The 13,337-nt window shown below is 30.1% G+C and overlaps 1 protein-coding gene across 4 annotated transcripts in view; it reads left to right on the forward strand.

Moving 5' to 3' along the window:
- The window catches only part of LOC129963152 (cyclin-dependent kinase 16-like), a 70,850-nt gene that overhangs the window by 20,570 nt on the left and 36,943 nt on the right, over positions 1-13,337 (forward strand). The window contains exon 1 of one of the 4 annotated variants that reach the window (XM_056077264.1): positions 1,846-2,292. The exons of the other annotated variants lie outside the window; for them this stretch is intronic. Within the exon in view, the coding sequence (XP_055933239.1) occupies positions 2,157-2,292 (136 nt within the window). The 5' untranslated portion in view covers positions 1,846-2,156. Of the gene's footprint in view, positions 1-1,845; positions 2,293-13,337 lie in introns of those variants that run through there. 4 annotated transcript variants of the gene reach the window in all.

The following is a 13,337-nucleotide window of genomic DNA, read 5'->3' on the forward strand; positions in this document are numbered from 1 at the left end:
GTGTAAACACTTGAGGTGTAAAAGTATTCTTTCCAAACTGTAGGTTTTGGTTTGGGCATCAGCCTGATACTTTGTACCAGATACACAAAACTGATACAGACAAAGAGTACCAGATACCCAGTATCAGTTTTTGGACTCGATTGATCATCTCTTCGACTTAATTCGTTTTCTATCGAGTGATACGATATCAATCTGATACAAAGTATTGAGTCAGTATTGCCTAGTTCGCCGTTCTATCTCAGCAACACTATTAGCATGCTTGATGTTTTTTTTATAGTAAATATTTCTTCTCTTATTATAATTGTTTTTACCGTATGTCGTGATGCACATATTACTGAAGAATCCCCTTCTTTATGAAGTAAATCGAGTCCTTTCCTCCTCTCACCCATTCATCAATCACTATCAAAATCAAAACTATCGGCGTATCATTTTCAATACATTTTCAGAAGAAGCGATATTACAGTTTGGAATCATATTCGTGTCAGTGTTAGCACTTGTAACTGATATTAGTATCCTCCTGATATCTGCTGTATCAGGATCAGTTAATACTGATATTCGATATGGACTCAACACCCATTTCATTCCGACGGAAAAAGAATCGAATATCGGCTATATGAGATGTAAATATGCCAAGTGAATCAGTTGGTTGCCAAAGTCGGTTATATGATAATAATTAATGACCAATCTGTAAAATACAGTTAAAATGAAAAATTTGTATTTCTTAATTCACTAATTTTTAGAAAATGTTTATTTATTAAATTTATTTTATATTCTGGGTGAAAGTTGACTGGAAATTAAGTACCAGCGAGAATTGTTTGCAATTGGTTCAGTAAGACCGCTCTCAGTAATTTTAACTTTTTTGTAAGCCCATTCGTTATTTAAAGCAAGACAGTATATACATATGAAATTTACATTTCTGATATGATAAAATAAAAAGATGAAAATATTTTGATTTCCTAAGTACTAAATCGTAATGTGAAAATCGTACATCATAGAGGGGGGAGGGAAAGGATTTTATCTTTGAAATCAGCACTAATAATTATCTAAATCTATCGAAGTTGAAACAATTTTTAAAAAGTATTTATCATTATATAATCAATAAGAGAATCTTAATTTTCGTAGTCAATTTTTTTTTTCAGTACTGTCTTATATGGAAAGATTTAAGATTTGATATCCTAATTTGAACTGTCAAAATCTACAATTTAAAGAAGCTTTTTTTTTTAAAATTACATTTCAGATAAAATAGAGGAAATTGTATATGGATGGGGGGGGGGACCTCCGCTGAGATTTTACTCTAACTTTAAACTCATTTGAACGCGAAAGGTAATATTTGTGTCTTAAAGAATTATAAACATTCATTTCATACTTTCTATTAGAAAAGACTATAGACCAGTATTTAATCAAAAATTTCATTTCTACTGCATTAATATTTTTGTTGAGGCGATATGAAATTTTTTGTTTTATTTAAATCTATTAACGAATGATTCCTGTTTATATAAATAATTTACGTAGAAACGTAGAATTATTTTTTAGTTTGGTTACTTGTGATAAAACTGTTTTTTTATATTTGTTCAAATTTGAAATATTCATCTTTAAAACTCACTTCCAATTTGAAAATGCTGTATTTTGTAATGCTCCCTTCTAAATTCATACTTCAATATAAGAATTTTCATTTTTCCAAGACACTTTCATTAAATTCCGGAATCTCGTACTCCTCCTGTATGGTATGAGTCACCACCCCTGCTTATCTCCTTTCACAGGTTAAATAGATTGGGGGAAAGGAGACGGAGGCGTGGTCAGAATCGATTCTTTTGGCAGTTTGTGAATGAGGTGCGAGCAGTTGTGGCAACCCCGCGCAATGTGTCACAAACGTTGTCATTCAGTGCCAATCTTGCCGTGCGGGAGAAAGTTGAATGAAGACATGATTTCGATATGATTTTTTCACCGCAAAACTAAATATTTGTATTTATCTATTTTGATGTAAGAATGTGGAACGATTCCTATATTGGCGGTGCGCGTTGGCGTCACTTCCTGCTCCTGTGTTTTTGAAGGAAGAACAAAACCGAAATTGAACTGCTTTCCTGCGGGCGCTAGGCCTAGTTCTCTGGCATGGCCGAAGAAATACGATCTTGCAGTAGCTAGCAGCCGAACACAGTATGGATCTGAAAGTGATGGGTTTGCACAAAAGCAGTACTTTCAGCAATTTTGGGAATCATAAACTGGGAAATTGGTTTTCAACATTAGGGCACCCGCGAAGAAAATCGAATGCTCTCAAGAATTCCAAAAGTCTCAGTGAGTGGTCCGATTTTGTTTACATATTTATTTCAGTCGTTATTACCACCTTGCTCCTATAGTGTAGTTTTGCAAAATCTTATCATTCTATAATAGAATTGACAAATGTTTGATATTAAAACTTGATCTACCATTTGTTTATTAAAATTTTTGTAGTTTTATCGATATTCCTTCTCATTAATTTATGAAAATATGGGGATGCTGACCATTTTCTCTTTAGTACTGAAACATTTCTACTGTACAGATTTTTTTTTGTGTGTGTGTGTGTGTATTGTAAATATAAATACCGTATTTTAAAGTAAGACATTATATTAATATAATTTATTTTTCATACCCATTTTCATATTGTATGAAATCATCCGTGATTTTCATAATTAATTTGAAATTATTGATAAATTAAATGTAATTAATAATTTAAATATAATTAATACATTTAAAATTACATTATTTTCAGTCTAATTTTTAAAAATTGGCTATAATACCAGAATATTATATTATCAATTTAAAATAATGTGCTGGCATAAAATTTTTTTGTGCTTATATTCTACATTTTTTTTAATAAAATCCCAAATAATTCAATTTGATATTAAAATTTCTAAATGACTTCATTGCACTATTTTACACAATTTTAAATAAATTCATGTAGAGTTTGCATCAGGAAATAAAATATTTCTGTAGTTTCAGGGATCAGTATTCATCCAAGTAATGAAATATTCCTTATCTACACAACTTTTCTAATTTATCAATTCATTAAGAATAAAGTCAATTTCTAACATTTTTATTCTTTGTATTAAATATGCCCCTGAGAATTATAAATGAAATATTTTTCATAGAAGAAATCAATGAATTTAAAATTATAGATGGAAATAAAAGACTTAAATTGTAAGTAAGTAAATAAAATAAAATTTTAAATTCAAAGAAAATTTAACATTTTTGCATTCACTGTTTAGAATAATTTTGCAAATTTAATTAGACAACAGTATATAAACATCCTTTAAAATGAAATATGTTAGTATTACAATAAGTTGAGTTTTAAGTTTTATATAAACTTATGTGTTTGTTGAAAATAAATATTATTTTTAAAGTACATGAATATCTTCTGTAATTTGATTTTATTCAAAGCTTCAGTTTTGTATACATTTCAATAATTTAAATTCAACGAAAAACAGAATTGTTTCAAAGACAATTGATGTTATTTTTTAAAAAAAGGCCTTCCGGATATTTATGTATGAAACGCAGATACACTGAAATCATGATTGTTGCATTTTTTATCACATAGACTTTGAAATTAATGTTAAAATTTGCTAACTTGTGTAACATGACTTCCAACTTCTTCATTGCTCCCAAAAAGAACTGAATATAGTAGTTGTATTTCTCAGATAAATTGATTTTTTTATTTTCCAGAAATTAACCATTATGTAAAAAAAAACAAAAAAACTTTTGTATATTAGTTGTTTTGTATGACCATTTGGTTTGCTGGGATTAATAGTTGTTAAATTTCAATGAAAGTCTTTGTACAGCTTGGTCTTAATGGCTTTCTCAGCAAAATCTTTTTAAATTTTGATTGACATATAACTCATCTATATTTGAAGCTTGATGGTCTTCTGTTCACTGTGCTATGCATTTCTCTGATTTTTTGTTTATTATGATACACTCAATTATATCAAGGAAAGGGATGCAGTGTTTAAAAATGGAAATACTTTAAAGCTTTCACCATTTCTTGATTTTCAAATTAAATTTAAATGTAACAAAATCTCAAAAAAATTATGAAAAACATGCTTTACACTGACACTTACTCGATATTGAAAAATAAGACAAATCTGCAATAATGCAAAGAAAGCCAAGATGACCCTATAGTAAAACTAATTTGAGCTTCACTTCAACAATGAAATATATTATAAAATCCACTAAAAATATATGTATTTTTTAATTATGTAGTAAAGGTTGGTATAATTTAAAGTATGATTTGTTGAATTTTTGAGAAAGCAATTTGATGAATCGTTTTTGTGTAGTTGATGAATCGTATTTGTTTAATTAATTTAATTAATAAAAAATTTTGAAAAATCACTCTGAGATGCTCATTCTCACTCACAAAAGTATATATGTTTTAAGTTTGGTAGTTGTATATCAAACCGTCTGACCTGTATAACATCATTGTACCAACACACTCATTTATCTCTCCTGTTATTGAAGATATGCAAACCAGTAACTTTCTAAAAGTCCTCAATTCATCCAAAATAGCAGGTATATATGTTTTGCTAAATTATTTATTTATTTATATTTTATATTATTATTATTATTTTTATAAATAGGATCATTTTCTTTTTGCAGAAATTCTTCCTTTTTTTAAAGCTAAAAACTACAAGATTCTTTTTAATTAAGTGTTATTATTTCTCTTTAATATTAAGCAAAAAAGCTTGTAATATAATAAGAAATATATAAATTAAATTATAAGAGGAAGACAAATTTGTTTAGCACTTTGATTTTAAATATATCTTGTATTTAAAAAAAAGAATAAAAGTTTTATATAGGCCTATTTTAAAGAACACATTTTTTATAAAAATTTTCATATTTTAGCCAAGATTTAAAGATATCTAGAGGATTTTCTTGAATTTTTAATCTTCTCTCACTGTACAAAATGTTGTTTGCATTTTTTCATATAAATGATTTTTACCTCTTAATTATTATTTTCATCTCTCACTGTGTTGTCTTCATTACATTTCACAATACTTTGTTGCATGTCATGCTGCATAGGAGGTTTAACTTTCACAGTGTTTTCATCAGTATGGAGAAAATTAAAAAAATCTTTCTCTTCAACAGCGTTTATATCTTTTTGATTCTACCATTTTTTTTTTTTTTTCAACCTGCCAAGTAAAAGGATCAATCATCTCTTTTAAAATTACCTTTAATAAATAATTCTTTATAACAGATGCAATTACATCATATTACCAAACTTCATGATATTGGTTTAATTTCAAATCCACATAAGCTGAAAAAAAAAAAAAAAAATTCTCAGAAGATACTAATATCTATTTAAAATGTTTATTAGGAGATATGATTGAGGATTTTAAAAATCTCATTAGGAGCTCTGATTTTATGAATTGACTTATGAGAGATTAAAAATAATGTGTCCCAATTTTTTATTCATATTAGAATCCACGTAAATCGGATTTTCATCATTTGAATTTACAAAGTTTTGAAATCAGATCAACTGTAATTCAATATGGAAATTCTTAAATTAATACAAGTGTCTATTCCCTGGCTGCTCTTTAGGACAAAAATAACTTTTTGCACCATTCTTTTTTTAATAATGAACTTTAGTGATTTGAATTTTTTTTTTAATACCTTGATCCGATGGCTTAAGTTATAAAGTTGTTTTGGCCAAATGGTTGGGGGGTGGGGATCTAGTTTTTCAATTTACATTTTGATGAATATGCAGGATGGTTTTCTGTAATTAATGCTATTACAATTACCACATTTTTACAGCCTCATTTAAAAATAGTAGAATCTTTCTATATCTTTTTATGAAATAATTCACCTTTAAATTTACTTTTTTTGATATACTGATGATTTTAATTTTACTCCAGTAATCACATTTGTTGTCCTGTCATATTTGTCAAAAAATTTATTCGCTATTTGCTATCCCCCTCTCCCTTCAGAGCACTTATCGTCTTTCAGTGTTTAAAGTTTTATACTTTTTTACCCTTATTTTTTACTTCAGAAACATTTGTGCTCTATGTATTTACAGCTTTATGCAATACTCCATCTCTTTTTAAATGTATATAACTATCCATTGCTAGCTGAAAATTTTGAATATCAAATTCTTAGTCAAATCAGTCTTTTGTTGGATCTTTGGAACTAAAAGAAAATAGTCTATTTTAAATTACCTTCACCCATTTTAAAGAAGCAACATCAATATATTCATATGAACAATATATTGATTTCTATTTTTTACTCAAATTACTGTCACTATATAGAAGAATAGACTGCTTTTTTGAAATTGTTAACACTTTTGCTAGCTACTATGTCATATGTTAAGCAACGTCTTTCCTCCTTGTTTTTTTAATCAACACTTTTTTAGAGTTTCACTTCTGAATTATGGTGACATCCTCCTAAGAGTATCTTGTGCACGGGTATTCTTATATGAGAGTAAAAAATTATTTTTTAAATTTCTATGGGATTATTTTTATGTACTTATATTAAAAAAATCTGTAATTTTTTATTATTAAACTAGGAGTTTGTAACCATGGCTGAAATTTTCGAATATCTGTAGAAATTAAAATTGGAACTAATTTAATGAACTATAAAACTTTAGAATTGAACTATCATCATAAACTAACATTATTTATTAAACTTTTATTCCATTGTAAAAGACTTGATTTGTTACATATAAAATTAAAATAAAAAAAGCTGTCTTTCTACTTCAAAACATTTAAACTTTTTTTTGTAAATTTGAATATTTAGTTCTAAATTGCATTACTTACAATACTGTAATGTCCTGATCTAGACTGATCAAATAGCGAAGCAGAATTTCCAGACAATTCTTTATTTTACAGCCCTATATATATATACAAAGAACAACTTGTTCTAATCTTGGTTAAATATATAGATATTTACACCTTTAGTAGGAGATACAGCAATCAAAATCGGAGGTTTTTCTTGAAACTCAGTTCTTTATCTCGTCAACACGACCATTCCAGGGGTAGTTTCTCAGACTCCGAACTCGTGGGCGTAGTCCAACAGTTCCTGCAATTCGTTTCTTCTCTCCTCTAAAAAAAAAAAAAAAAAAAAAAACCTCCGCCTTTTAATTTACATTGGTCATTTGAGCTCTCCTTCGTCCTATCGGGGTTCAGCCATATGCTCTCTCAGCGGCGCCAGTGGGTCGTGGGAAGGTCCTTTCACAAAGAGAAACATCTAGCATCCAGATGTTTGGACACCCCTTTCTCTTTGAAGGTACTATCAATACCTCTGGGACGAGGAGTTCCATATGTGGTCTTTCATTGTAGTCGCTAATGAACAGATGCGAGACCACCCAGATGAAAAGATCCACCATCTGGCTATCTCGAGGAGTTTAGTAAGTAACAGCGACGACACAATGAATCAGCACAACACAATGTCTTATCAGTATTGGGAAAAGGGCAATGTTACAATACTATTGCATTTGTTATTCATCTTTTGCTTGTAGGTAGTTTTACATTTCATTCTGCACCACTTTAACTTTTGCTACATCCTTTGCTGTTAATAAACGAACTATCAATTTACTTTTTAAAAAAATAGGATTTGTTTTTTTCTATTATATTACAGTTTTAAAATCTCTCATGGTGCAATTTTTTAAAGAATCTCTATTTGTTTAAATACAGGATGCGGCAAAAAAACTTGGACAAAGTTATGACATCTTAGAATAGAAGTTAATTAATTTCTTTCTAATTTTTGTTCATTTCTTTTTGTCTACCACTTCAATTATAACATTTTATAATGTATCTTTTAGTTTACGTATTTTTTTTTGGGGGGGGGGCTTTTTTGCAATGCCAAGTAAAGGATATGCTATTTTAGACTTGGCAAAGAACAATATGAAGTCGTCCGTTTGCTCAATGTGCCTCGGCAAACAGTGCCTGATGCAATCTATCGCTTCAAAGAACTTCGCAATGATGGTCAAGGTCCAGGAAGTGAACGAAAAAGTATGGTGAACATTTTCAGCTTGGACTAAAGCCTTACAAGTTCCAAAAAGCTCAGCTTCTCATTGAAGAAATAAACTCGTGCGGCTCCAAAGACGCCGAAAACTTTTGAAACGGGCCGCAAGTCAACGCTGTAGAGAGATTCCTTTTTACTAATGAGAAGCTCTTTGCCATTTAAAAGCTCGTAACTCCTAGAAATATAGTATCTAGTCTGTAGACCCTCCAAGCACTTCAGCAATTGTTCAACATCGCAAAAATCCAAAGTCGGTCATAGTCTGGGGCGGAATTTGCTCAAATGTCAAGACATCTCTGGTTCTTGTAGATGAGGGCTTTAAAATAAATCAAAATTGTACCAGTGGGACATTCTAGAAGCTTTTGTATTTCAATGGGCCAAAACACACTTCTTCAATGTAAAGTGAGAGCTTACAAGACTAAAAAGACAGACAGAAGAGGGCGCATTTTCTGAAGGTGATATCATCTGGAGAGCGGGCACAAAACTCGTCGAATTCAATCCATAATTACAGTGTATGGCTCATTTTGGAGTCTAGGCTTGCACTAAACGACATAAAAATTTGGACTTTCTAAAGCAATGATTTCTGCGGGAATGGGATTGATTAAAGGTAGAAGACTTGCGGCCCTTTGTTGAAAAAATCAATAAGCGTTTGTGCCTCTACATTATTGCAAAAGGTGGTCACTTTGAAACAAATTAAATTTATTTATTAGTGAAAATCTACGTTTATTATTATTTGTTATCTGTTAATTTATTTATTTTTAATTAAGTTATTAAAAATTGTTTGTCCGGGTTTTTCTGCCGTACCCTGGAAAACCATGCAGACTATTTTAGGCGCATCTTAATCTGTTCAAATGTCATTTCAAGGGCTCATCATTCTCGTCCTGTCCAAGTAAGGTTTTACAAAAATCGATATATATTACTGAATTGCCATTTTTTAAAAATTTTTTTAAATGAAACAAAACAGTAATTTCAACAACAGTATACTTCTGACCTTTATTTAGGTGGGGGCTCTAAGATGAATTTTGCTTGTCTTCATTTCAAGAATAATTATCAAATGCAGTTGAATTTCATTTCATATATCATAAAAGAATCAGATCTTGTTCAAATAGCAATTTCTTGTTTTCTTCATGTTCCCTTCCTGAATAAACTCTTATTATTTTTTTATACATACACTCTTTGAATGTTCTAAAAAATTTTAATCAGCATTCTTCATTTTTTTTATCAGGTTATTCCTTTGGGTTTTTGGAAAATTACAAAATCCTCGTGGATTTGATCATATTAAGTTATTATTAGCATTAGCAATATCAAATAGATTTTGTAGAAATATTCTCCACTCATTTGTTTCACCTAGGAAAAAAAAAGTGAAAAGGGATGTTCATGAAAAACATATATTGACGAATTCGAGGCGCAACTGTGCAGAGCACAAGCATTGGCCAACGCAACTTGCAACGTTGAAAAAATGTGTTTGCTGCCCGTTGCATAGAATGAATAGCAAATCAAATAAGTTCAAAATTAATTTTTACATAATAATATGAATTCTTAAAACCGGTTTTTGAATGTGACAAATTTACTTTAAAAAACCGGTTTTTTAAAACCGTCAAACCGAAACCAATGATTTTTGTTTTGCATGCTAAAATGGAGGATCGTTATTTTAAATAAACATGAACCAAAATAGTTCATTTGATTTCATCGCACCATTCGTCATTGAATTAATTATGTAAATGTGGTATACATCATTCATAAATATTACATTTTCTTTCAGAATATTACCGAAAGTATCTCTTAAAAAGTGATAGTCTCTTTTGGAAACAGCTTTTTTAAGGTGAATGACTCCACACATATACAACTCCATTTTCTCCTTCCATAAGCATTTTATTTGATTTGAAGATAATCATTTTCCTAAAATTCTGTTGATACTTTTTGAAACTTTCTATTGATTTTATTGAAGTATTTCATCATTTCAATCATTCAGTCTTTTTATTGAAGTATTTTATCATTTCAAACTGTACACCCCCTTTCCTTGCTTCAACGGAACAGTGCGAAATAATGAACTCGTATCCTGAAATTTCTGTTTCAATACTGCCAACTTATTTCCAGTTTCCAAAACATTTCTTCACATATTTGTTTGGATATATCAGGTGAGATGACATTGTTTCAGCTTTTTGTTTACCAAGAAATCTAGTCTTCAAATGGCAAGAATAATCACTCTCGCCGAAATGCCGAGAACACACTTGAGCTTTTGCCATTTTAAAGGTTTAACATAGGAAGCACTAAATCAGGATCTTTCGAAAAGGAATAGAAGAATATGATCCGAATTGCTTGAATGTGTCGAACATCCGGCATCCACGCACTCAATGAACTTAACATTTTCCCGGGACATAGGATAGCGAAATGGGGATGCGAATTTATTTTGCGTACCAAACAGAAATGTGATGTCCCCTTCTTATCAAACAAGCAACCTTCTCAACAGGGAATCAAAGGAGAAAAGTTCCTAGTGAAACTGAATGTTTCATCTTTTATTTTGGAATTCAAGGAGAGGGGGGGGGGGGAGAACCTTGTTGCCAAACTGGATATAAATAAAGTCTAAAATATAATCATTTCATGCATTCAAAATTCCTTTTAGATAACAGCAGTAAAAAAAAGCAAATAATTTTCACACGTAACGATTATTTGGAATGGATATGAAGTAATCAAAAAGAGAAGAACCAGAAATCATTTTCATTCACCATAAAAGTACATAACGCGGAGTGCAGTCTCGCGATCTAAAAAGATGAAAATGCTATAATGAATCATTAATCGGGTATTTTTACAGTTTCTTACCGATAAGGTTTTTTTTTTTTTTTTGTTCTGTAATTTGAAATAACGGAGAGTGTCGAAATTTCTACCAATGCGCGATGGGACTTCTTGTGTGCTGAGCGTCTTAAAAGAAACTACTCGTTTTCCCTAAACGCATTTTCTACAGTTTATTCGTTTTCCCTTTATTGTTTTGCTATTATTTCACAACATAGTTGAGATTTATCTTGGACTAATGACAATGTACAGTTAAAACCCCTAAACCAAAGTTCGCGTATATTTATGTTTTGAAAGAGAAATGTGAAAAGCTGCAAAAGAGAATTATTTATATAAGCGATTAAGCACAATAATTGAATCTTTATTTGATCCATTTTGTTAACTATTGCTGGGGGGAGATTACTATCTTATTAGAGTGATAAGCCCATTGAATACTTATAGTTGCATGCTGAATTTGACGGTAACCTTTGTATATGGGAAAGAATTCCCAAAAACACATTTTGTAGGGATTAATACTTTGAAGATAGGAGTTATGGATGCTGTGCTGTGTTTTAATGATGGTGTTTCTAGTCGAATTGAAGTCCTTAAACACTTGGGTATTGTACCTGGAAGAAATACATGTGAGGCCTTGAAAAAAATCGACATTTTACGCATTAAAGAAGCTGAAATTATGCACCAAAAAGTTAGTAAAGAAGCTAGAACACTTAAAAGACATAAAAAAAAGGGTATCTGAAGCTCAAGAAATGCTACAGCAAGATGAGTATGGGCCAGGAAAGTTTTAAAAATGAAAATATTTTAATTTACATGTAAATATAAGGTTTTTTGCTGATTTCTCAAAACATCTTTTTTCCAAATTGAGGTACGCTTAGAAAAAATTTCTTACATTACACATACATCAAATTTTCTAATATGATATATATTAGAAAATTACGTTTTTAGGTTTAACAGTAGGCATATGTTAAACCTTGTTTTATAAATTTTTGAGCAGTAATATTAATTTTAGGTGATATTTCTATAAAAAATTATCATGTATTTTTGAGATTTTCCTGATATGTGATAGTAAATATTTTTTTAAAAATAATTTTTTGAATATATTAAAATGAAAATGAGTTCACTGCAATCATAGAACTTTTGTTTACATATTATAACAATTTTGGAATGATTTTAGACAGAAATGTGTTATACGAGCGTACCAATGTGTATATATGTATGTAAACATTTCCGTATCACAACTCATTTTCGATATGTTATGAAAATAAAAATACTTTAAGAAATAATTATTTTTGAGTTATTTTATAATTACATCATTATACTCTTTCAATTTGTACAATATATTAATTTAGTTTAAATTTTTATTTGGAAAAAATCTCCTTTGTTTAATACTGAAATATTGCCAGTTTTCGCTGTCGAGAACGTCCCAGTTCCCTTAAATTTCAAATGAATTTTTGAAGAAGCAATAAAAAAAATAAAAAAAAAAAAATTGAGATCAGGACTTTTCTTTCCACATTTTTTAAATAAATTTATGAGATGCTTTTTATTTAGCAAAGTAAATGAACATGAATATTACAATATACGCCATTTCTTTTCGTTTATAAAAACGTGTTTAATATTGAATTTTACTTCGAACATTCATTCGGGACTTTATTGTATGAGAATGCTTTATTATTTTATTTCATATTTTATTTATTTTTCATATTCGTTTTTTTAGTTTCATTTTTTACAAGGTTAGAAAGAAGTAAGTTTCCCTTTTCAGAGGGTTCTAGAATACGTTCTATTGTTTCAAATGAGATAACAGTTCAAAAATACTTCGTTGATGCGCTTGACCTTTATGAAATAAAAAAATTTAGTATCAGAATTCGGCACTGTAACACGTTATTTGTGTATATAGAAAATGTGTAACCTCACTTGCGTTACAGCTATCATTACTATTTAAGATAAATTCTGCATTAGTATTAGTTACTTCTCTGCACATCACACCTATTTTGCGAGAAGAAACGCTGCTGCTAACATTTTCTACCATTGCATCTGTAAAAGAATTTCGTCGTTTGAAGCGGATACGAGGGGGTTCAATGTCTTCATATCTTTCAGTGCCCCACGCAAGATGATACAGAAATTTGAAATAATTTTGCAACTTGGCATTCTTCCAGGCAAATCCCGTCTTCTAGCGTCAGAAGTGTGACTGCTGAGATCGCTAAAAGCCAGCAATCAGACTACGCATTGTAGTGTGAATGTGCCTTTTGTTTTCCTTGTATTGGATATACCATATTCTACTATGCGAAAAATCTTGGAGCGGATGTTTCATTTGTATCCCTACAAAATCAAGCCAGCGTTTTGCCTCATTGGGCAAGTCAACACCACAATAGTCAAATTTGGGCATCAGGGAAACCTCGCCATCCAAGAGTAACCCTTGTATCCTCTAAAAGTGTCAGTATAGTGTTATTTAAGTTAATTTTATCATTGGGCAATATTTTTTTGAAAAGATAACTGCATAAAGAATCCATCCATGTTTCGTCACAGGATTACGGTATCGTGATATATTGAGGAATTTTATAATCGCACAACTTCAA

This window comes from Argiope bruennichi, chromosome 3, assembly GCF_947563725.1.
Source record: "Argiope bruennichi chromosome 3, qqArgBrue1.1, whole genome shotgun sequence".
NCBI classification, from domain to species: Eukaryota; Metazoa; Arthropoda; class Arachnida; order Araneae; family Araneidae; genus Argiope; species Argiope bruennichi.